This window comes from Rhinoderma darwinii, chromosome 3 (assembly GCF_050947455.1).
Source record: "Rhinoderma darwinii isolate aRhiDar2 chromosome 3, aRhiDar2.hap1, whole genome shotgun sequence".
Taxonomy (NCBI): Eukaryota; Metazoa; Chordata; class Amphibia; order Anura; family Rhinodermatidae; genus Rhinoderma; species Rhinoderma darwinii.
In genome coordinates, this window is record NC_134689.1 from 187,676,136 (window position 1) to 187,702,484 (window position 26,349).

At 38.8% G+C, this 26,349-nt stretch overlaps 1 protein-coding gene across 11 annotated transcripts in view; it reads right to left on the bottom strand.

The window, feature by feature from the left end:
• Nucleotides 1-1,420: 1,420 nt before the first annotated feature.
• CADPS2 (calcium dependent secretion activator 2) overlaps nt 1,421-26,349 on the bottom strand; it is a 616,089-nt gene continuing 591,160 nt past the window's right edge. For all 11 annotated transcript variants that reach the window (XM_075857164.1, XM_075857163.1, XM_075857166.1 and 8 more), the window contains 2 exons: nt 12,406-12,510; nt 1,421-2,116 (listed from right to left, as the gene is read on the bottom strand). In XM_075857164.1, coding sequence (XP_075713279.1) covers nt 1,946-2,116; nt 12,406-12,510 — 276 coding nt within the window. In that variant the 3' untranslated portion in view covers nt 1,421-1,945. The remainder of the gene's footprint in view (nt 2,117-12,405; nt 12,511-26,349) is intronic.

Below are 26,349 nucleotides of genomic sequence, written 5' to 3' on the forward strand. Positions count from 1 at the left end.
TGTATTCTGAACAAAAAGAGTGTAGGTAAACTGCCATTAAACCGTTTACTGCCCTAAACGACCAAAAAAGCAGGAAATTAACCCCTCCCCTAGCCTAGACCAAGGAAGCAGCCATTAACCTCATACTTCTTAACATTTGAAACCCCAATCGCAAGAAATTTTAAGCCCACTCGCTCTGCCTAGAAACCCATTCGCTGCTCTAAACCACCACAGTTGGAACTATTAACCACTTAATGGGGTTTTCACATAGTCATAAATTATCACCTATTCTCAGGATAGATGATAATTTTCTCATTGCTGGGACCCCCACCGATCGTAAGAATGGGGGTCCCAAACCCCAGATCCTCCTTACTGCTTGACCGCAGTGAGCAGGACTTTGAATGGAGAGGTGGTCGAGAATGCGTGCTGCTGCTCCATTCAAAGTCTTTGGGAATGATGCTGTAATCAGCTGTTTCCATCATTCCCATAGATTTTGAATGGAGCAGCAGTGCACATGCTTGACCGCTGCCCCATTAAATGTCCTTCTTACTGCGGTCGAGTAGTGCGGAAGATCTGCGGTTTGGGACCATCGCTCTTACGATCGGTGGGGGCCCCACTGATGGGACCATCAGCAATCAGAAAATTAGCACCTATACTGTGGATGTGTGGTGTTATAAAGCCACACCACTTTAAGTAGATCCACTCTCCTCTTTTTAGTTTAATAAAAAGTAGGAACAGATCCCAGAACAAGGAAGAAGGGAAAAATTATTAATAAATGTTTCCCTTCTCACCTGTGCTATGGTTTGTTTCTACAGTACTTTTGAGTAAACAAAATTCAGCAAAGCAGGTCTCTGATACGCGGTGTGAAACCAGCCTTACGGTTCTTTTACACCGGCCAATATGGGGCGTAAAAAGGAGTACCGATCAACAAGACTGCTCGTTGATCGACGCTCGGTTGCTCCTTTCACAAGAAGCAATGTTTGGAGATGAGCGATACGATCAGCTGGTGAATGAGCGTTTGCTCGTTCATCGGCTGATCATTGAACTGTTTACACAGGACAATTATCAGGAACGAGTGCTCATATGAACGTTCGCTTGGCCGATCCTTTGCCCATGTAAAAGGGCCTTTAGTCACTATATGGCAGTACTATTTATTGTATTTTTTGGTCAATGAATGTAAAAAAAATAAAAATGATCTAGTTTAATAACAATTGTTACTGTGCATGGTGTGGGTGGGGCACATTTTTTAAATGTCTGACCTTTTAGGGAAATTCTCTAGAGATTTACGTTTGCTAAATACATTCTAATGATGACATCACCTCTTGTTTGTGGGCTTGATCTGAAATTATAATTTATTTTATATATTCTTGTGGTTTATATTTCTTAATTTACACATAAACCATAGCAATCAACTCTATACAAATATGAGGCTACATCTGTAAACAGGTTATCAAACTTTATTAAATATTATATAGATACAAAATGATCACAACCAATGAGTTCATGGCGCTGGAGATATAAGTTCATATTTTCATTATGCAAATTTTACAACAGTTAAAACACTAATGAAACATCATACATGGTCTAAAAATTAAGTACTTAAAGAAGAAGTGACCGCAAGAAGATTTCCCAAGTTCCCCTGTGAAAATTGTAGAAACTCAGAGCAGGATAATGCATTGATAGTACACTCAATGTAGGTATAATAGCGCATTTGAATTTTCTTTTTTTTTTAGAGAGGCACAATTTTCTATTAAAGACATAAAACGAAACAATAATCTGTATGGAACTAACCCCACATCTTTACACCAATGTTATCTTTTATTATAATTACTAAAATTCCTTGGCCATTAAATTGTACTATGAACAGGTGTTTAATAAGGAAACAACTGGGACTGTTTATAAGGTAAAATATTTACAAATAGAAGGAAAGTAAATGGACCAGGATAAAACTGGAAATATTGAGCCTTCACTCTTCTTCATCGTCACTGTCTTTCATTGAAATCCCCTGGAGTCCCCCCCGATCAGACACAGCCATTGTAGCCTCTTCCATAGTTAAACGGTTGTGAATAGTCTCATATGTCTTATTATTTAATGTGCCATCAAGCACTCCCTGCAGCCTGAAGTCTCTGTAGGTTTTCTGTGAGAAATGAGAGGAAAAAAGAGTATCACACATTTGACTCATGTCACAGCATGTTTACATCACATTTCTCTTTATATTTACGGAAATCAAAATCATAGCAACATTTAGAAAAAGAGTAAAGGGACTTTCCGTTCATAAACCCAGTGCCAGGCATTAGCGGTCTTTTCTAAGACCTTTATTTTTGTAGGTCACTGTAGAAACAAAATCATTAAAGCATGGGTCTCCTTTTATATGTGGCATGGGAATGCCATATTTTGCTACCAGTACTAGACGGGCAGTTTTTACAGCAGGCCTTCTGTAGAAAGAGACATCTTTTGGATTTTAGGTAGTACAAGTATTTCTTCTACCATGTGACAACATAGCAGACTTCCATATAAGAGCCATGCAATCACCCAAGGAATATGTAAGTTTATCCAAAAATGTATTTTAAAATTGACATGGTTGCTTGTCGACTACATTTGTTCTACCAGGCTCCCTTCTGCATGACAGGCAAGTGATTACATTCCCGTATATAATTCAGGGATATAAAAAAAAAAAGAAGAGAGAATTGTTTATCTAAGCATTAAAACTTTACTACGAAAATTTCAATTTGCACCTTTCATAAAAAAGTTGATCTGTGATTAGACATGTTTTCTACTTACTGTCAGTAAAACTTTCATCTGGAGACGTTCTACAGTTTTACAGTATGTTTTACAAAATAAAAAAATAGATAAAGCATAATTATTACAAATACCACTTGAGAAAGTTTCGATTACGATTTTTGGTTGGACTGGAGTTTACCAAATATCTTCTGTCTGGATTCTGTGTGATGCGGTAAAAAATTGTTGGACCCTGATATCATGCACAAATGGTTCCTATATTTGGCAGGGCATAAGTTCCCATCATCTTTAAAAAGAAGCCTACTGGATGGGTACGGTGGACCATTAAGTGATGTTGGTTGTTCTCACCCACAGGGACATAAAACCGATGGCCATATAGTCTACCGGACAGGAACATAACGTAGAACATTTTTCAGGCTGGCTGAATGGTTTTGCAGACTCTGGCATTAATGTTGGAGACTTATTTGGGAAAAGGGGGACAACTGATTCCTACTAAAAATAATGGCATCAGTTATGCAATCAGTTTCTCTCTGAGTTTTAGGGTATGTGCCCACAGCGTTTTTTGCCAAGTAGAAAAAGTCTGCCTCAAAATTCCTCCAGGATTTTTGAGGCAGATATTTGAAATGCAAGCGTTTTTTTTATGCTTTTTTTTTGACACATTTTTTTAAGGCTTTTTTTAGGCAGATTTTTTAATTAAGCAAATGCAAAAACCTCATAAAAAAAAAACATTTCAAACGAACGCCACCATTTTTTCTATCTACCATGGATTTTAATAGAGGTTCAGAGGTGGAAATCGCTCCAAATATGCTGTGTGTGAATGTAACCTTAAACTAGAATAGTCACACTTCATTATTTCTGAAAAAAAATTGGTTTATGCAGATTTTGGCCACTAAGAAGATAAATATCAATATCAGAACAGCAAGCTGGTCTGTTACATGCACAGATATTTTACTAGTATGTTATACATTTTTACAGGCAAAATCTTTCCAGCATTAACAGCATTGTGATCAATTTCAAATTCCACACAACAATTTAGATTGGGTCTAATTAAAGTGTGAAAATCTGTTCATGTAAACTTACTTTCACACCCTCCTATTAACAGTTCATATGAGCATCATATATTCCTTGCCAAAAATGGGAACGCAACCAATAAGAGGAAAGCAGGAAAACCTTTCTTTTGGTAAAGGATTTAATTTTCTTCTGATGAAATCTCAATTGTGGAAAGAAACATAGTCCTCACACAGACAATTAATTCAGAGATGTAATACTGTAGAGTTACAGTGGCAGATTAAACACCCCATAGGCCCTGGGCCGTTCCCCAAGCTTAGACCCCCCTCTCCACCGCCGCCCTGCCGTGTCTATAGTCAACACCATCTTAGTGTGCGAGCATTGACAAATGAAGCTGCTCTGCTCCGGGACTCCGTCTCTGGGGAAGCCCTTGACAGTCAGGGGCTTCCTAATAGATAGAGTCCCTGAGCAGAGCCGCTAGTGCACTGCCTGAGACTACTTCTCTCCTCCTTACATCACTGTTCATATATGGACAGTGATGCCATAACGACGGCAGTATCCGCACCCGGCGGCCAAGTGGGCCCCACCAAGGGTAGTGAGCACCGGCACTTGCCCGGGTTAGCTGGGTGCTGATGCCGGCCCTGTGCGCATGCACCAGAATAGGACATTGGTGCGCAAGCAAGGGATTTCATGTGTGCTGGGGGGAGGCGAGGAGCAGTCAATCAAAAGAAATGAGGCGGGGTTACCTCGGAAAGGCTTGAGGAATGACGATATGACACTTTTCGAACGAAGATATGACTCTTTTATGCTCATTAGCATACGGCACAGGAACACTAAAAAAATTGAATAAGAAAGGCACAGAGCCTACTTAGAAGATAATTATAGGTTACATAAAAATTATTTTTCACCCACTTCCACCAGGAATTGCTGGTTTAACCCCTTTCACGCAAAATCAAGTAACTGTACGTGATGAGGGTTAAGGGGAAGTATGGAGCGAGCTCACGGCTGAGCTCGCTCCATACACAGCGGGTGACAGCTGTTACACGCAGCCGATACCTCCCTGCAATGAGCGGAATCAAAGTTAATTTTGATTCCGCCCGTTTAACACCTTAAATGCCGCGATCAATCGCGACCGCGCCATTTAAAGTGTTAGAATCAGGCGAGCGCCCCCTCACACACGTGATCGCGCCCCCCCCACGCGGCACGATCGGCAGGTTACAACGGTTGCTATGGCAGCCTGGAGGCCGAACAAAAGCCCCCAGGTCTGCCATCTTTGTACTCCTTTGAAGCGCTGCCTCCGGCAGGGCTTCAAAGGAGACTGTCAGAATCACGATACACTGCAATACATTAGTATTGCAGTATATCATGCAAGCGATCCAACGATCGCTGCTTCAAGTCTCCTAGGGGGACTAATAAAAAAAGTTACAAAAATAAAGATTGTTGTTATGTTCCAAAAACAATAAAGTATTAAAAGTTAAAAAAAACAAAAAAAACCTTTTCACATTTTTCCCCTAAATCAATGTTAAAAAAGAAAAGTTAACATAACTGGTATTGCCGTGTCTGTAAAAGTCAGAACTATCACAATATAGCGTTGTTTAACCCGCTCGGTGAATGCTGTAAAATATATATAATTGCTGTTTTTTGGTCACCTTAGCGCTCCAAAAAAAATGAAATAGAAAATTATCAAAAAGTCGCATATACCCCAAAAAGTGGTAAAACATAAAACAAAACATATAAATTTGGTATCACCGTAATCGTATCAACCTGTAGAATAAGGTGAATATGTCGTTTTTACCGCCTGATTGACGCCGTAAAAACAAAATCCCCCAAAATATGACGTAATTGCTGTTTTTTGCCCATTTCACACCGCATTTAATTTTTTTTCAGCTTCCCAGTACATCATGCAGTACAATAAATGGTGCCATGAAAAACTACAACTTGACCTGGAAAAAACAAGCCCTTGTATGGCGATATAGACGGAAAAATAAAAAAATTATAGCTTTTGAAATGTGGGGAGAAAAAAACAAAAGTGAAAATGTGAAAAAGGGCTGCGTCCTGGAGGGGTTAATAGGTGAAATGCTTGTGACAGGTTCCCTGTAAGTATAATGTCCCTACTTACAGTAAGGCTGTGTTTCTCACTGTGGTCTAAGAGGTCCCTGTCATGCAATGAAGTGCAGGAAGAGAACAGAATGCGCAAGAGTCACCCAAAGAGTAAGTTCACACGTAGGTTTTTGTCTGGCAGAAAAAAAATCTTCTTTTAAAATTCATTCAGGATTTCGGAAGCCCCTTTTTTTTTAACTTTTTCTGCGGCGTTTCTTGCCACATTTATTTTTAGCCGTTTTTTTAATGAATCAAATGCAAAAACTCCCGGCGTGCTTTAGTAAAAAACCACGGCAAAATCTATTAAAACAATTGTCGCGTTTTTTTCTGCCTCCCATTGATTGGAATGGAGACTCAGAGGCGGGAACCGCTCCAAGAAAGGGCATGTCGGGAAAAATGCCTCTGCCTTCCGTTGAAATCAATGGGGGGTGCTTTGGGGCAGTTTTTTTTGCACTGATTTAAATGCGGTTTCCGCATAAAAATTAACAAAATACTCTGTGGGGATTTAATGAATACATCATGAAAAAGCTCACAATGTATCCATTAAATAGATCCCCTATTAGTCTATGGGTGACGGATGCCACTGTCCGTTACAGTCTCTGTTTAACAAATACGTCAGGAAATGTTCCCGATGTATAAATTAAACGCAGTGTTAACCTAGCCCAAGAGTGTTTTAAAATAAGAACTAGGCGGAGTAAGGCAGAGAAAATGACAGATTAGTAATGGTGATTTAATCATTAATAATCATTTCGTTTTCACTTTTAACAATTTTTTTTTCAGTTTTCTCCAGTTTCTCTTGAACCTTGTTGCTTAAAATTCCCATCACTATCAATTTGCTTCTGCCTCTCCAATCCTCCACCAAACTCCTCCTTTCTTCTCCAAATCCTTAGCATTCATATTTGTGGAAAAACAAACAAGATCATTTCTTTTCTACAAAATGTGAACTCTTTAATGGTCTCCTTTCCACTCAGACTGTAAAATGGCTGCCCAGCATCTCGTCCTTCCCACAGTGCACCCATGCAGGTTGCTGCCCAGGTGACAGAGTCCAGTTGTAATGAGGCGTGGTCACATGACTGCGCCTCATTACAATTGGAGTCTGGTCTCTATTTTTACTATAAAATTAGGCCCCGTATGTTATGCCCTATATGAGATTATGAATATTACTTTTAATTTAAAACTTCATAGGGGGAAAAGGGGGCAGCATGGTTGGGCAAGGTTGTGAACTATATGACTGCTGTGCTACTGTAGAAGGGCAGGCCCACAGAGCTTCCTGCTTGCTATTGCACAACAGAGGGCAGCCATGGGTGTCAACAGGCCAGTTGTCATGGCAGAGATCTTCAGGGTAAAATGACGACGGTGCTGGTTTGACACTAGCGTCGGTGTCACGTGATCACCTTGGACGTCACACCGACTTGACTCTGATGCTAGTGGGCATGACGCACAGGCGTCGCTCCAACTGATTCTGCTGCTAATCATTATGATGCCCAGGCGGTCATAGGACCTCGACGCTAGCGTCATACCATCATCGCAGTCCTGCGACCCTGAAAATCGCAGCCACGATAACTGGTTTGTTGACGGAGTTGTGTTAGTTATAACCATGTGGGCCCCTTTTTAGAGCGCAGTAACAGCCAAAAAGTGCCATTGGTATCATGACACTCCTGAAACCAATCCATTGCAACAGAGTTGCAAAATTAATCAAAAGTCATACAACTTTTCAGTTCAATCACAGTAAATCATTTTCCCCCCTTACATAAGCACAATTCGACAACAGATTCATCAGTGTGTAGTAAAATTACTATTTCCCTAAACAGACAATCACAAAAAGTTCCCATAAGAATTTTTTTAACTTTATTCATATTTGAGGCAAACATTTGGCTTGAAGACTGCTAAAATCTCTTTGGAAAAGCAAAAAGCAATATGATTTACATGCAAGAATGGTAGGTTAGCCATATTCTGAATTTCATGGCATAAATACAATGCAAACTCTTAAAGAGTGACTCCATACATGGTAACATTGCAGCATTCTTATATAGTGAAAGCCAATGTAACATGCGATTTTAAAATATTTTGGGGTTCATGTACCAAAACTACCAGTGTTTCATTTTTCATGGCAATTTAGAAAATGCAAGCTAATCTTGGATTGGCAGATATGGGCAAGAAGACCACTCTTTTTGGACAGTTCTTAAACATAAAGCCCTCCATCTCTACATCATAAGCCACATTAACTGTGCACTTTTGCAATGTTGTGTTACAATGTAGAATAATTAACCAAAAGAAGATTCTTTAGAACAACAGTCCCTAACTTTTCTTTAAACAAGGACCAGTTTCATGCAAGACTATTTTCCAATGGACCGGCGGGGGGACGGAAGTATGTGTTTCAGGGTTTGGGGTCAGTTCACACATTGCGTAAATACTGCGGATTTTCCGCAACGGAAAATTCACAGCATATTACAGTAGCAGCAATGTGGATGAGATAGAACAAATCTCATCCACACGCTGCGTAAATACGGAGCATAAAAAAACCCTCAGAAATTTACATGTGGTGCAGAGTTTTATTCTGCAGCATGTCAATTGTATTTGCGTAAATGCTGCTTATTTGTTGCGGGTTTTCCCCATTGAATTTAATGGGGAGGAAAAACCCACAACAAATAGCAGTTGTTGTGTTTCTACTGCAAAAAATGCAACGCAGAAAAAAATAATCTTTTACTTACTCTGAAGTCTGTTTCTTCCTCCACGCCAGCCTCCTGTGAAAACGATTTATCCCATGTGAACGCTGCAGCCAATCACAGTCTGTAGCAGCGGTCACATGGGAGGAAACATTATCCCAGGAGACCGGCCTAGATGACGTCAAAGGGCCGCCCTCATGGGATGACACTTGATCCCAGCGGTCTCCTGGGATAAAACGTCATCCCAGGAGGCAAGCCGGCTGAATGCAGTTTTCTGCAGTGAACATTCTGGGCGAAAAACTGCACCACAATTTGGTGTGGTTTTTCGCCCGTAATTCCCTGCGGCCACCAGGGTGGATACCAGATACCGCGGCCTGGTACCAAATGATCCACGGCACGGTATTGGTCCACGGCCCGGTGGTTGGGGATCACTGTTTTAGAAGATCCCAAATTGGCATACATCATAATTGCAAACCTACTTGAACAAAAGGCATTTTGCAGCCACACATAGAAAAGTACCTGATACTATAAAAGTAATAGATAACTTTGCATAAGAGGAACTAGCTTTTATACCCGGCCTTGCTCGGGAGGTTGACTTACGGTATAGATAGAGTAAAAGCTCACTATTTATATACCCAATTATGTGTTGTAAGGCCCCATGCAAACGACTGTAGAATTCCTTCGTAATTACGGACCCATTCCCTTCTATTGCCCATGGACACCTTCCTGTATATCTACAGGAAGGTGTCCGTGCCGTAGAAAGGCTCCTCAAAAGATTGGACATGTCTATAGGACTTTATATGGGAGCACGACCCGAATAATAATTAGAGAGTATTAAAAGTTAACTTACCTGCTTCTTCCTCCAGTCTGGCCTACCGGGATGACGTTTCATCCCATGTGAACGCTGCAGCCAATCACAGGCCAATCACAGACTGCAGCGGTCACATGAACTGCCGCGTCATCCAGTGAGGTCGGACTGGATGTCAAGAGGGACGCGTCACCAAGACAACGGTACGTATGAACTTCTTTTACTTTCAACGGTACGTATGAACTTCTTTTACTCACTCATTGTTTCTCCATGCATTTTAGTCCCTCAATTATACGAGACAGGACAACTGTCCTGCCTCTGTGTAAACCCGTTGTGGCCAACATCGCAGTGCTGCTGTGTTAGGCAATTCAGCGAGGAATGATGTATGTTGCAGCCAATTATGGGCTGCATGTCATCAATAGGGGGCGGAGCCTATTCCCTGATTTTAAACCAATGAAAAATCGGGCTTCAAACAAACTTTCGAAAATATATATAAGAGGAGACATATAAAGGCAGATGTTATTTGATCTTTATAAGGGGAGATCATCATTTCTGCCCCATCTATTCATCTGGACTGTTAAAGGAAATTTTTCAAAAGCATCAAGTCAACAGGAGAAAATTTGTATCCGACAATATATACATTCCACCAAACGTTTTAGAACATCTACATTTTTCCAGTTTTTATTGATATTTACACAGTTTAATGTCTCAAATGTACTTTGAGATGAAAGCATATAAGAAATAAACAAGTTAAGATGAATAAAAATCATTAATTAACTATGTTTCAGCAAACTAAATCTAGATTTTTGACTCTTCAAAGTAGCCACCTCTAGCTGAAATAACCACTTTACACAATCGAGGCATTCTTTCTACAATTGCATTCAGATATTGTTCAGAATTTTTTTTCCAACATTGTTGCAGGAGTTCTCCCGAATGTGCTGCACTTGTAGATTGCTTTGCTTTCACCCTTCTGTCCAGTTCATCCCAAACAAGCTAAATGGGGTTTAAGTCTGGAGACTGTGCTGGCCATTCCAGTCTTTGAAACCTACCGGCTTCTTCTGGTCTTCTTGGGATGTTCTAAAATACCCTAAAAGTATGTTTAGGATCATTGTCTTATTGTAATATGAACTGCTGACCAAGTAGGCGTACACCAGGTGGTATTGCATAGCGCATCAAAATGCTGTGGTAGCCCTTTTTGTCCTGGGTGCCAGTAACCCTGTTCAAGTTGGCAACTCTGGATCCAGCAAAAGAGCCCCAGACCATCACGCTTCCTCCTCCATGTTTGACAGTTGGTGTCACACACTGAAGAAGCATCCTTTCACATACTCGACGACGTACAAAAACCCTGCGTGATGTACCAAAGATGTCTAATTTTGTATCATCAGTCCATAAGATCCTCTTGCACTCTTCAGTAGTCCACTGGAGGTGCTGCTTGGCCCAGGCAAGTCTTTATTTTTGTAATCTTAGTAGTGGCTTTCTTACTGATGCTCGACCTGTCAAACCTGCAGATAGAAGTCTTTTCTTCACAGTTGAAATGGAAACTTGTTTATTTTATGTTGCATTAAGCTGGGCTTGAAGATTTTGTGCTGTGAGGCACCAATCACGCAAACTGTTGACTCTCAAAAACTTGTCATCTTATTTTGTAGTGGCCTTTGCTCTGACAGACCTCTTCCTGTCAGAGTTTTTCTACCAGTCTCCAAGTGTCTTTTGATGGTATAGGAAACTATACTGACTGCCACCGTGCCTTTCTTGGCAATTTCTCTGTAGGACAGACCTACACTTCTGAGGGTTATAATTGTCTGTCTTCTCTTAATTACCTTTTTCTTGCCATTATGATAGCATTGTGCTCTGTCCTGAAGAGCAAAACTGTCCAAATCCTGCCCTACAGGGAGTTGTAATGCAGTCTGTTCCAACACTGGTTATATAGAATCAGAGGGTTTGAAAGTAATCTCCAAAAGTTAAGACACCTGTAGGAATAGTTTGCATCCAATTTCAAACCATAATTTGCTTTCTGTGCTGCAGAGCAGCTGTTCTTGATGTCTTCACTGAAAAAAGCCCTCTGGTTAAAATCAGAAATTCAGACTATTGTTATGTTTGAGGTTAAAATTCTTGTTATGTTTTATGTTTTTAACTTACTTTTGAACCATTTCACGTTATTTGCTTTACTAGAACTGTGTTAATGTAAAAAATAACTGGAAAAATGTAGGTGTTCTAAAACTTTTGACCGGTAGTGTATGTGCAGAAGTATAAATGAAAATCACATAGGGTATAAGTGTAAAGGGAAAGGAGAGAATCCACGGAAACTATTGCTGAGGAGTGTGTAATTCCACCCCCCTACTCCCCCTGCATAGTGACTTTCAGCACAAGGGAGAAGAGATCCTTCACGGGTTGTAGAGGAAAGCAGTACAGGAATAAAGCTGTGCTGATGGGTGAGAGCTAGTGAAGACAGCAGCATACAATACACACAGACCTCACATCCAGAATATATTATTTGGAGGGACACAGCCACATTATAAAAGTCTAAAACTAGGAACAGGTTGCAAACTGCATTTTAGGGGGTGTCTAAGTGAATGAAGGAATGAAGATTTCAGCCTAAAACTTAATGCAGCTTTAACTCCAGGTTACCACTAACATATGTAATTACCAAAGGAGTCCATAGCCATGGCAAAGGTGTCCAAAACTATAACCTATTTTCTGGGCAAAATAAAAACAATTACACATATAATGGAACAATGCATTTATCTTCTTATTTCTACACAATCCTTGAGCTGATCGTAATGATCTGAAAAAAACCCATCCATGAATTGTTGCACAGCTTTAGATAGTGAAATCAGAGTAATTATGTCCATTCCATAGAGTGCACACAATAAAATGCTTTTCAGAAGCACAAATCAATATCAAACTAGCAGATTAGATAGTTGGCTGTTAGAAATGAACACTAAACCAAGTTTTTAATTTGCTGCCATAGGTTGGAGCATCAAGGTAATAATTAAACCATTTAATAAGAGGAGCACACAAATACTTAAACACTTCAATAAGCTGAATGGGAATACAACAGTACAAAGAAATAAGACCTTTGGCACATTTACTCAGTGAATAACTTACCTTCACAATCTTGATGATGGTTTTTAACTGATACACATGGAGCTGAAGGTCTAATCTGTCTGCCAGCCACACACATATGACTTTAATAGAACTGCTATACCATTGCTGTAAAAAGAAAGAAAAAGACTCTGCAGTATTCATTTAACAGATACGGTAATGACTGCTAATGAAACACTCTGAAATGATGACAGGCCAGCACTTGAAGTCAATAATGCTATAATTTCCTGATAAGAGAACTGTATGTTTCGCCAGGAAATCAAGAACCTGACCTGGATTGTTCTTTATGTGAATTAGCACTAACTGTTCTGCTTCCAAGCTGTAACATTCATTAAAAAACTGTTTTGCACTTTGCAGCCAGCACTAGTCAACGACGGATATTAAAAGCATGTACCCCTTAGTCTATTTCTACAGCTATGAGGGAGAATACACACACACACACACACACACACACACACACACACACACACACACACACACACACGGAGAGAGGCAATGATGACCTGCAATCATAAGATTCTGTATTGATTACAGGGAGGACACGTGCAGTTAACATGTAATCATTGAACAAATCACAAGGTATGAGGACGGCCAGTAAATGATCAATGTAAACAAATGTACGTATTGATTTCAAGTTAAACTAGTAGTAGATAGCATTTATAACCTGCCTACTGTATCTATCTCATGTCTATCTGTAATAAACCTATCTATATGTGTATCTATCTCTCTCTTGATCCATGCAGCACAACTGTAAATATTCGGTGGTGTAACCAATTACAAGGTATCATGACCAGAAAATGATCAATGTAAACAAATGTACTTATTGAATTTAAGTTAAAACGATCAATCTATATCCACACACACGCACACATATGGATCTATTTTTTTGGATCTCTATATATCTATATATATATATAGATATATATCTATATATATATATAGATATATATATATATCAATATATATCTATATAGCTATACAGTGGAGGAAATAAGTATTTGATCCCTTGCTGATTTTGTAAGTTTGCCCACTGTCAAAGACATGAACAGTATAGAATTTTTAGGCTAGGTTAATTTTACCAGTGAGAGATAGATTATATAAAAAAAAATAAGAAAATCACATTGTCAAAATTATATATATTTATTTGCATTGTGCACAGAGTAATAAGTATTTGATCCCTTACCAACCATTAAGAGTTCAGCCTCCTCCAGACCAGTTACACGCTCCAAATCAACTTGGTGCCTGCATTAAAGACAGCTGTCTTACATGGTCACCTGTATAAAAGACTCCTGTCCACAGACTCAATTAATCAGTCTGACTCTAACCTCTACAACATGGGCAAGACCAAAGAGCTTTCTAAGGATGTCAGGGACAAGATCATAGACCTGCACAAGGCTGGAATGGGCTACAAAACCATAAGTAAGATGCTGGGTGAGAAGGAGACAACTGTTGGTACAATAGTAAGACAATGGAAGACATACAAAATGACTGTCAATCAACATCGATCTGGGGCTCCATGCAAAATCTCACCTCGTGGGGTATCCTTGATCCTGAGGAAGGTGAGAGCTCAGCCGAAAACTACACGGGAGGAACTTGTTAATGATCTCAAGGCAGCTGGGACCACAGTCACCAAGAAAACCATTGGTAAAACATTACGCCGTAATGGATTAAAATCCTGCAGTGCCCGCAAGGTCCCCCTGCTCAAGAAGGCACATGTACAGGCCCGTCTGAAGTTTGCAAATGAACATCTGGATGATTCTGAGAGTGATTGGGAGAAGGTGCTGTGGTCAGATGAGACTAAAATTGAGCTCTTTGGCATTAACTCAACTCGCCGTTTTTGGAGGAAGAGAAATGCTGCCTATGACCCAAAGAACACCGTACCCACTGTCAAGCATGGAGGTGGAAACATTATGTTTTGGGGGTGTTTCTCTGCTAAGGGCACAGGACTACTTCACCGCATCAATGGGAGAATGGATGGAGCCATGTACCATCAAATCCTGAGTGACAACCTCCTTCCCTCCACCAGGACATTAAAAATGGCTCGTGGCTGGGTCTTCCAGCACGACAATTACCCGAAACATACAGCCAAGGCAACAAAGCAGTGGCTCAAAAAGAAGCACATTAAGGTCATGGAGTGGCCTAGCCAGTCTCCAGACCTTAATCCCATCGAAAACTTATGGAGGGAGCTGAAGATCCGAGTTGCCAAGCGACAGCCTCGAAATCTTAATGATTTACATATGATCTGCAAAGAGGAGTGGGACAAAATTCCAACTAACATGTGTGCAAACCTCATCATCAACTACTAAAAATGTCTGACTGCTGTGCTTGCCAACAAGGGTTTTGCCACCAAGTATTAAGTCTTGTTTGCCAAAGGGATCAAATACTTATTTCTCTGTGCACAATGCAAATAAATATATATAATTTTTTTTATATAATCTCTCTCTCACTGGTAAAATTAACCTAGCCTAAAAATTCTAGACTGTTCATGTCTTTGACAGTGGGCAAACTTACAAAATCAGGAAGGGATCAAATACTTATTTCCTCCACTGTATATATATATATATATATATATATATATATATAGATATATCAATATATATCTATATATAAATATCTCTATATATATATATCTCTATATATAGATATATCTATCTATCCCTACATATCTGTCTATTATCTATATATATTCTGTCTGTCTATCTGACATCTATCTATATCCATGTAGAATCCTTATGTATATCTATCTCTACATAGATATTTGTCTAACTATTTATCTGAATATCTAACTACTAGTATGTCTATCTATCTACATATTTATCTATTGATCCATAAATAAAAGATGTAACAAAATGGGGCCATTTCATTGCGATTTCAATCCGTGATAAATTCTAGAAGATTCCTATGTTCACTTTGTTCTAAATGATGAACAAAAGCTTTTTCGTTAAACTGGAAAAGTGAAGGATGTGATCCTGTTAAGAAGTAAGAGATTACATTTATTGAGATCTCCTGTTCCTGCCCTGTTCGTAGGGAGTCTCTCCACAGGAGAAGGGTTTAAGCCTTTTCCTAAAGTAATTTCCTGTTTCTTACCAATGTGTCGAGAAGTGTAAATAGGAAAAACATTGTGTCTTCATACGGAAGATGAACAATAATGTGCATAAAACTGCAGCGCTGTGCTGCTTTCTATAACTAAACATCTTTTGCTGTAAAATCCTGAATATTTTACATGTGTATATTCAGAAAATAGAGACTCTGGCCTTGAAATCACATTGTGACTAAGCATACAATGTCGATATATGATGCTATGTATGAAAAATAACAGATAACTCTTTGCCATGTAAAATTTAGATGTAACGGTCAATGAGGAGATGTAAGAATTGCTGGTGTGTGTATATTTGTATACCGTGCTAGTGTATTGCGAGTACTTTTACATATTATCCATGTTTTCTCCAGCAGACAAATACTTGAACATGTTGTACTGTACAACTGTATTTGTTGTAACAGACTGGACAGTTTTTCATGTAAGAAACTATTTTTCTGCATTATTTTCTTTACATTTTGGAAAAATATTAATTTTTCATTTGTTTCTTTCTTTAATAAAATTCTTTCCCCTTTAGAGCATTGTTCATACAATGTTTATATTTTGAAAGGATCATATTAATAAGCTGCAGAATTTCACAGAAACTATAAGAAAAGTGAAAAAAAAAAACCAGCGTTATTAATTAGGAAATAATCAGCTAATTTACTGAATTAGCAAAGCGGCCGTCAGTCCTGGGGAGATGCAATATTTAATAAAAAATGAAGAGAAAATATTACACATTATTTTAAAACCTTGTAAATGAAACCAGCACATACACCTAAAGTTATACTGGGTAACGGCTCCCATACGAGACATTTGCTTCTTACTCAGAGTGCACAATTGGTTAAATGTTTAGCAGCAATTTTGCAATCACATAATACAGAAAACCAAGCAATCTGTGCCGTACCGTCTGAACAGCACGCATCTCATCCCCATACAATATAGTTGACAGCAAAAAAGAAGAGAGAGAGGAAAGAAATTCTATTGTTTTATATCTTATTCATAGCACATCAAGCTCCTGTAAGGGCATGCATTATTTTCCCGACAAGCAAAAAAGAAGAGGAAAGGAAAAGCTAGGGTTGATTCTGTGAGACCCTTGTATTTATTCACACTTATTGTGCATGACTGTAGACTGGTAAATCATATTAGCAGCCTGTCTCCCCATCAAGCTGCTACTTGCTTTCCAGCCCTGCAAAGGTTCAACAAATCAACAGGAGCACGGAAAACAGAACATCAGTCTAATCTAGTGTTTAAGGTGAAGTTTTCAAACCCAATCTAAGAGAATCTTTAGAGCAACCAACAAGCTGAACGGCTCAGAAGGTGGTATTGACAATGAAATAGGGCTGAAATATTGAGAAACGCAGCGCTTGTGCATTTTAATAACACATGGGTCAACAAGGACACAGCTCCCTCAGAGCCAGTAGTTGCCACCAACTATGGAAATTGCCGCACCAAGACTACGAACGCTCTCAGTTCATCAGGTTTCTTAAACAGTTCATCAGCTTTCTTAAACACTCTAAACCCCCTCGGTGGACCTTTAGTCATGAATTAACAAATCAAAGCCATGGAAAAGGGTGCAGTCTGAATGGCTAGCATTGATCCCCAACTGTGCTCAGCACTGCAACGGGCACTGAAAACTCTCCATCTATTGTGGCCAGAAATTGACAAGCCTCCTCTCTTAAAGGAGTACATCTGAGCCAGGCTGGACGTACACAGCTGTAAAGGGCTCCACTCTCAGGACACAGGGGAAGTAACAATAGAACAAGCATGAGCTCTTTGTCACTACCAGACTCTGCAATTTTCTAACAAGGATTTGAGTTGTTTCTTTCTAGTGCCCCTGAAAAGAGATTTAGCAACATACCATGCTCCCCCCCCCCCTTGTATGTGTATAAAGGACACAGCTCAGGAATTTCCCTGCTCCACTGCCTACTGAAAATACGAAACAAATGCATTTTATATTCACCATATTATCGGTGCCAGATTGCGGCGTGTTTAGAACCATTCAATTACATGGAGCACTGATCTGGACAGGAGTGACTTCGTTTTCGGTGTATAAAAATACATGTATTCTGCTATTGGAGTGCAGGAATAATAAGGGTTCTAATGTGATGCTTGGAACTTGTCATCCGATCACATGGCCATCATGTTAATGTTTATATGACTTCTGAAAGCTGTGAAGGCTTTTATTACAGTGTTAGAAAGCTGTGATCAGGAGCTGTTACATATCTGTAGTCAAGATCACCCACAAATCTGGAAAAAGCGGGAAGGAATCCGGATTACAATAGCAGAACGGGTGGGCAAATCTGCTCAACCCTAAAGTGGCATTACAACTAGACTTCTTCAGTCATTACTGAAAATATTCAGGCAAGCCTAAGTCTAAAATATATATATATATATATATATATATATATATATATATATATATATATATAATATTATTATTTCACAAGCACCACGTAATCATGGTCATTCGGTTTCCTTCCTTAGGAATATCTTGTTGATCAACAAATAGATTTTCAGTATATGGCTCAAACAATTAGAAAAATCGGAAAGTTCAGTTTGGACAGTTTTTACATACATTTTCAGCATACACGAATGCACAATTGTGACGGTATATTCACACACATTCTCATCTCAATGGGGCTGGCAGAAAAGCATATGCATGTTGTAGATACAACTCCTATTCACATGCATGTAACAGATTTGTAGTTGCAGGAATTTCTACAACAAAACTGCTGCGTGTGAATATAGTTTAAGAATGAAACTACTAAAATGACAATATAAATGGCAGAAAACGAAAAATTTCTAACACATTATTCCGTTGCATAAAAATGTACAAATGTATTCATATTTATGATACCGTCATTATCACATAAGCCTCCTTTATTGACAATTACTTGTCCCCACTCTTAGTCACCTTATTTATTTATATAGCGCCAACATATTCCGCAGCGCTGTACAAAAGTTATCCTTACTCCCCTTTCCCAGTAGGGCTCACAATCTAAATTCCCTATTTGTATGTCTTACATTACTATCTTATGCTGTCCATTATTATCAAAAAAAAAATTAAAAAAAAGAATGTATATTTTACCAAAGGAACCATCATTTCCCATTTGTTTTATTCTATTTAGTAAAAGCTGGCAGGTAATTTAACCCTTCAGTAAAACCCAAAATATATGAAATACAGGCAGATTTTTTCATTACTTTTCTGTATCCACAGTATAAAAAAACCCCTTTAAAATAATGTGTTATTTATGGTTGCTACAATGTATTAAATACCTATTAACACATCAAAGCTTCTGTTATGTTTTTCCTTCACAGACAGATGATGCTCTGTGATCTTATATGACAGGTGTGTGGTTTGGTTCTCTCTCTTTATGAGCTCAGACATGTACAAACAATGTGTCTAAAACTATGGAGAGGGGCAAGGAATGCTAACACATTATGACACCGCAACGAGCAATAACTGAAGAAGATCGTCTACTTCTAAGAAGTGTATGTGTGTGGGCAGGCAGCGACTACTGCTAGGACAGACTTCTTCCAAAATAAATGTTTCTGATGTATCTCAACTTTGGAGGTACTCTACAGAAACACATTAGATGGTTGATTAAATAACTATTTCCTAATAAATGTTGTGAATACAATCGGAAACTACTGTAGGGTTTCTGAGGAACTTAAATCCCAATTCGTATATGTGCCTATCGGTCATAAATTTGCATTCTGCAATTTATGGCAGTCTGAAGTCTGCAATTTGGATAAACTAGAGTGGGAACAGGTACAAAGATTTAGCCAGTATTAGCTAAACTTTCTCATTTTGTGCCATTTGCATTTAGTTATCATTAAAACTAATTTTTAATGTAAAGATCATCCTGATCATAGCAACAGTCATTTCAAATGCCCTAATAGTGTCATTCTCAGAAGATTTTTGTTAAAGCAGAAATTCAATATTAGAAAGTAGGGTCTGCCTTTTTACAGACAGTGCCCTTTTTTTTTTTTTTTTACCATGGACTGCGTTTGGTATTGCAGCTCTGCTTAACTAGGATTGGTCTTAATTAAAATGCTAGATAAACCATACAGAAATTTGTTATAGGGCTTGAAATGACCAGTTAAAGGAGTTGTCTTATCAAGACAACCCCTTTTATCAATGAAGTTGGACAGCTGATCGCTGGGGGTTTGGCTTCTGAACCCCCCAGTAAACAGATAATATCGACGGGGAAAGCTGTGGTTGGTCATACAAATGAATTGCTGACAATATTGAGACAACCCATTTAATATTACAAGTACATTTTAATGTGTTTGCAAATAGACATGGGCTATAATTCTTCAATAGTGATGTAAAAAACACATAGAATTATATGAACTGTTGGGTGGCAATTATTTTTGCTTTATGTGGTGCAATCCTTTATTAAGTTTATGGGGGCAGTTTTAGATATTCTTGTTCTTAAATGCTGTAATAATTTCGAAACTGTTTTGTTTACTAAATCTTATCTGGTCTAATATTATACATTGTCTAGGAATTCAGAAATCTTTAATTGTGTCAAATATATCTTAATAGGGTACATCTTGAAGGGGGGGGGGGAATATATTTCTAAAACACTATCTCTGCATGTAAAATCAAATAAATAAAAAATTCTGATAACAAATTAAAGGCTAATCTGATCGGAGAGAAATATCGAATGTGTAAACCCAGCCTTATAATACTTGTACCATAACAACAACTTGGACTCAACTTCTGTAAAAAGTCTTAAAAATAACAGTTTGCTGCTTTGGTTTAAAGGAAACATGTAAACATACAAAAAGACAATCCGTTCTTTAACTTGAGTTGTCCTTCGTTTTCATGAGTAGACATAGTCCTTTGCATAATTAAAGGAGAACTAAAAAGCTTGGGTGGAAACCTAACAACTGTCAGTAAATGTGAGCAATACTTTGCTTTTGAATTGCTGTTCTACTTTTCTCATGTCTTTTAAATGGTTTTCTATGGCAGGGACATTTTTCTTGATTAGTCACAGCTAATTAGTGTTCTGGCTTAGACAAGTAATCAGAAATGTCAGCGCTGTAAGGCTACATCTCCCTAATCCTTTGATAATAATTTAGCCTCCTGGGAGGGCTTCAAGCTGTGGTAAATAGTGGCTGACAATAAGGCAAAATTAGGTGGGCAGTAGACCATTAGGATAGAAAAATAAGAAGCACTACCAAAACCCGCTGAGCGCCAACAGGCTACTAACTATCCTGCCAGACGAGGTGCCTGTTTAAGCCTGTATTGTTAATTAGCAGATTCTACCAGACCTGCCACACATGGCCAGGTGCATCATGCAAAGATGTGTATTTCTGGGGCCATGCCAAATGATAATTCTGTGCACAGATCTACTTATTCAAAAATGCACATATTTTTCAGCCATTATTCCAATTTATTAAAAGAAAAGAGACACTGAATATTCTGCAATATATTGACTTGTTGCATTCTGCTATGGAAAGTCAGTGGATATCCCGTATCTAACAGATCTTTATAATACACGGACTGTAGTATCTGCTATACTATGCCTGTTGGTAGGATACCCACACATTTTTGCACGTGAGCTTTGTAAACTTTTCTTTTCCATCATTTGAGCATGAAGAAAACTCAATATAATATTAAAGTCTATAAATGCTATATTGTAGCCTGGGCATTTACCAAAGACTGTCACTTTTTTTTTTTATCCTAGAAATACATAGAATGACAACTTAGAAGGGATAAGATAAGAGAAATATCTGATCACGGTTTTTTAACCCTTGGAACATGACAATTAATGCTGATCATGTCAACAAAGAGAAGTTGCTCTTTTTGTTGGTCCTCTATATCACTATCCCTGGGTTTCCCGTCATACAGGTTGCCCAAGTTTTACAAAAGGATGCCAGGGCTACCCTGTGTGATGCCAGTTAGGCCTCATGCACACGAACGTGCTTTTGCGGTCGTAATTCCCCCAAAAATCCACGGGAGAATTGTGGCCCCGTTCATTCCTATGGGGCCATGCACACGACCGTGGTTTTCACGGTCCGTGCATGGCCCCGGAGCCCGGACCGCAGAAAGAACAGACAAGTCTTATTACGACCGTGTTCTGCGGTCCGGGCTCATTGAAAATAATGGCCGCGGCCATGTGCACGGCCCACGGCTGTCACTCCGTGGTTGGCCGACCCGGAAATCACGGCCATGCAGATGGCTACGGTTGTGTGTACGAGGCCTTAGAGAATACTCTTGGTATGTCCTAACAGATGCCTGAGGATATCATTATGCACTGGCACAAAGAGACAAACGTTTTTTAAATAAACTTAAAAGTTTATAAACAATAAAGCTGCAAAAAACAAACAAACACAATTGAAAAAAAATAATAGATTGAAAAGTCAAAAAGCAGTAAATTACACATAGAAGTCTGGTAACCCAATAACAATACCAACCTAAACAATGAAGTTAAAACATTTGTATTGAAGCTGGTAAACAGCATAAAAAATCAACAGGCAGAATAGTCTTTGTTTTTTAGTTTCAAAAAGTATTTATTTGTATACAGTGAAGTAGAAAACGTTAAAACTAACATTGGATATCCCCATGTAGGGGGACAAAAATAAGAGACAAGGAAAAGGGCAAAAGTACGGGAGAGCAGGGATAAGGAGGGAGGTAGGAAAGGTTAATAAAGATTAAATAAAAATAATTAACAAGGAGAGCTACATACAGTCACTTATTCAGAGCAATTACAGTAAGTCATCGCACAAAAATATGAGAAGTTGTTATATCAAATCAAAGTTAAGGCCAAAATAAAATATCATAAAGTAATGGTGTAGCGGAAATCAGGAGCATGGAAGGAGGAAAGCCATGGGTCCCAGACCTTACAGTATATATCCATAGAATCAGCTCTAATAGCTTCTAGCTTCTCATAGATGGCTATGCGATTGATCCCGTCTATAACAGCGTCAAGGTCCAAACCAGCAGTACGCCACTTCGATGGAATATAAATGCGAGTTGCTAGTAATATAGATTTGGCAAGTTTAAACCTAGCATTAGGCATTCGAGGAGGTTTGACCCCCAAAAGACAAATGGTCAAACGGGCAGGTACTTGACAAATGTCAGAAATTAAAGAACAGACATGTTTCCAAAGAGCTGCAACTTGGGGACAGGACCACCATGTATGATACATAGACCCCTCAGATGCACATCCTCTAAAGCAACTGGCAGGGACGGTAGGATAAATACACTCTATGTAGAAGTTTAATTGAGGTCTCTACTAAGGAAACCTGCCAACTACCTTTACGTATCTAGTCTTTGTTTTTTAGAGATGATATAGCCCATATTATATATAATGCCCATATTATATATAATTATTAAAAGTTTAAAACTGGCTCATATGTACCTAAAAATGGTGCCAAAAAAAGAATAGAAAAGACTACAACCCATTTCACAAACAACAAGGTTTCATACAGCTACTGTAAGCTAGGACAGTCAAAATGTGGAGCGGCAAGAATTAAAACAAATCTTGTACGTAAGACTAATAGTGCTTGTATCTTTAATGGTGTTATGTCCTCCTAGCATCCTTCAACCTTCAACCCCATTAGGGGGAAAGAAGGAAACGTAAAAAAAAATTGTGAAAAATAAAAATAGTACATATACAAAATATATATATATATATATATACATATACACACACACACATAAACAAATCTGTCCCCTCCTTCAACCCACCTGCACAGACAGGGATCATTCTCCATGACATAAAATAATTTTACATGGTGGTCATGAATTCATATAATCTGCGTTCATTTGGCCGAGTATATGTTATATCAAATCCACACAAGTGATTAACAGTCACTACTTTTTGTCTCTCTAGCCTTTCCCGATCTGCTTTTATGCCTACAATAAAATGTCTGTATACTAGGGCTTTGTGCCTGTTTATCCCCTTAAGGACCAGGCCTCTTTTGGCCTTAAAGACCAAGCATTATTTTTTGGTTTTTTTCTTCCCCGCCTTCCAAGAGTCATAACTTTTTTATTTTCATGCCGAAGTAGCCATATGTGGACTTATTTTTTGCAGCACGAGTTGTATTTTCAATTGCACCACCTGTGGATGTATATATTATATTTATTAACTTTTATAAAAAAATTTTGTGGGGAAGGAATTGAAAAATAAAAAACAGCTATTCCAGCATTGTTTTTTTGCGTTTCAAATTTACGCCGTTCACCATGCGGTATAAATAACATAACTTTATTCTATAGGTCAGTACGATTACAGCAATACCAAATATGTATAGTTTTTTTTATGTTTTACTACTTTTGCACAATAAAAACACTTTTAAACAAAAATTATTTGTTTTTGAATTGCTGCATTCCAAGAGCCGTAACTTTTTTCTTTTTCCATCGATGTAGCCATATGTGGGCATGTTTTTTTGCAGGACGAGATGTAGTTATTATTGGTACTACTTTAGAGTACATGGGACTTATTGATTAACTTTTATTTAATTTTTTGATGGGGGAGGCATTTTCACCATTGTTCTTGTATTTTCTTTGTATGACGTTTACCAGGCGGTTTAATTAATATGTTATTGCAAAAAGTAGTTTTATTCAAATTTTTACTGTAATATTTTTTCATTTTTATTTAATAGACTTACCTTAACTTTCCAACGCGATCGCAGATATAATGCTTTGGTTTACTTAGTATACTGTTAGGCCCCCTGCTGCCATGGCAACACATTGGCGGCCAGCTATCGTGTTTGTGGCCCGCCGATGGGTGGCAGAGGGAGCCCCCTTCCACGTCAAACCACTCAAATGCCACAGTCGCTATTGACCGTGGCATTTAAGGGGTTAAATTGCAGGGATTGGAGGTTTCTCCAATTGCAGCGGGAGTCTGGCTGTCATTCACAGCCGGGCTCCCGTGGTGATCATGCGGACAGAAGCACAATCAAGTACATGCACGGCAGAACGCGCAAATGGTTGCCTGCCTTTTCATGCCGTGCATGTATGTAATTATGCGCTAAGGGGTTAAAGATTCCACATATCTGTTAAAGGCAGGAGGCTCACAAGATGTTATATTTTGGACAAAGTACCTGAGTTTTGCATTGTTATACACAGGAGAGTGAGGGGATTATTCTGTGAAATAAATTTGTTTGGTTTAACAACATAGGTTAAATTACAAAAGGAAAGATGTAAATTTGCCCTTTTTCCCCCAATGTAAAATAATAATAATTTAAAAAACTGTTTCTGTTTTGGTAAATTAAAGCCCCATCTGTGCCACAAAAATAAAAAATAAAAAAATGTTTTGCCCAAAGTATAAAAAGAGGGAATTAACTACGTCTAGAGAAAAGACTCTTCGACACCAACATAGTACAGGATTCTCTGCTGTAAGAGAAGTGAGACTATGGAACACTATGCCCAAGGATGTCCTCGTGGGTAACTCATTGAAAGAGTTTAAAAGGGAAACTGATGACTTTCTTGACAGTAATAATATTACAAGGATTGGGCAATAGAATACTGTGTGATACAGGGATTCGTAGGGGCTTTTACTTGTATGGGACCGGAATTGCAATCAAAGGCATAGCCGCTATTGATGTGTATGGCGCTGTGCCTGGTAAACTATGAAAAGTCAGCTGATCCGTGGGGGTGCCATAGTCAGACCCCCACCGATCTGATATTGATGACCTATACTAAAGATAGATATAAGATGTAAAGATAGATATAAAATGCTCAAGGAACCCCTTAAAATGACAAAATTGGGCACTGTTCAATCTCTCCATATGCATAAAACCCACTGCGCTCCCTTAGTGGGTTTAAAACTGTGGGGTTCAAGGGATTATAAATAGTGTTTTGTTTGCTTTTTATTTATTGTGCCTGAAAATGGTGTGAACTGGCTCTTTAAAATTCTGTAACCTGCTTTTCCCTCCCTAAGAGTATTGCCAAGAAAAAGACTTGCAGTGTACGATTTATGCATAATCTGCATTGTATAATTTATGTTCTGGTTTACAGGCAATGATGACTGGATACTTTTGCTTAAATTTGTTTGGCCCCGGGAGAAACGTCCCGAACACCACCAGCTTGGCTACGCTGCATCCTCACGCTGTGGGCAGTGCATGACATAAAGGGCAGTTGTTCCCACCTAAAGGGGTCCAGTGTGTGGGCAAATCCAATAGAAATATCAAGCTGCTGTGCTGTGAGCTGCTAATTGGTGCTGAGTGACATGAGTAAGGGCACTGAGTTGCAGTGGGACCCAAAGCATTAGCGGGTGATGGGCAGGAGCCTTGCCAAGTGTGCCGTTGTGTGTTGGCGGGTGACTGTCAGATGGTGCAGTGAGCAAGCAGCCGTAGGCCTGGACAAGAGGAAAGCCTGGAGATTTAAAGGGAAAGAGTGACCAAAACTCTGCCCTACTTGGTGGTCTAACTCCATGCTGAGAAGTGTTGATATTTGTTGCTGTGGTTGTGTGTGAGTGTAACTCCGGCCAGATTAAAAATACTTTGTTTTGCTATTATCCTAGTCTTCTTCCCATCTTTTTACCATGACTACCCTGCACATTGGCCTTACACCACCTTGGCCTACATTACAGTGGCAAAAGGCAGCCAGAATTTTACCATTTAACTCTATGGTTGCTTTAAGGGACGCAGAGAATTTGCAGCTCTGTATAAAAAATATTGAGCTCTGAGCACTATAAAAATATATTGTGAAATTAACCCAAAATGTTGAACCTTCTTAGAGTAGAAGAGAATCCTGAAGATATGAGTAAGATTTTATATTATGGATACAATTGAAATTGTGTAACTTTTTTAATCTTTTTTTTCTATGAATGCTAATTTGTTCTAACTTTATGAAGTGATCTCTGTCACGGTCTGTGGGTATGTGGACCCATTAGGCCGCACAGCCGCAA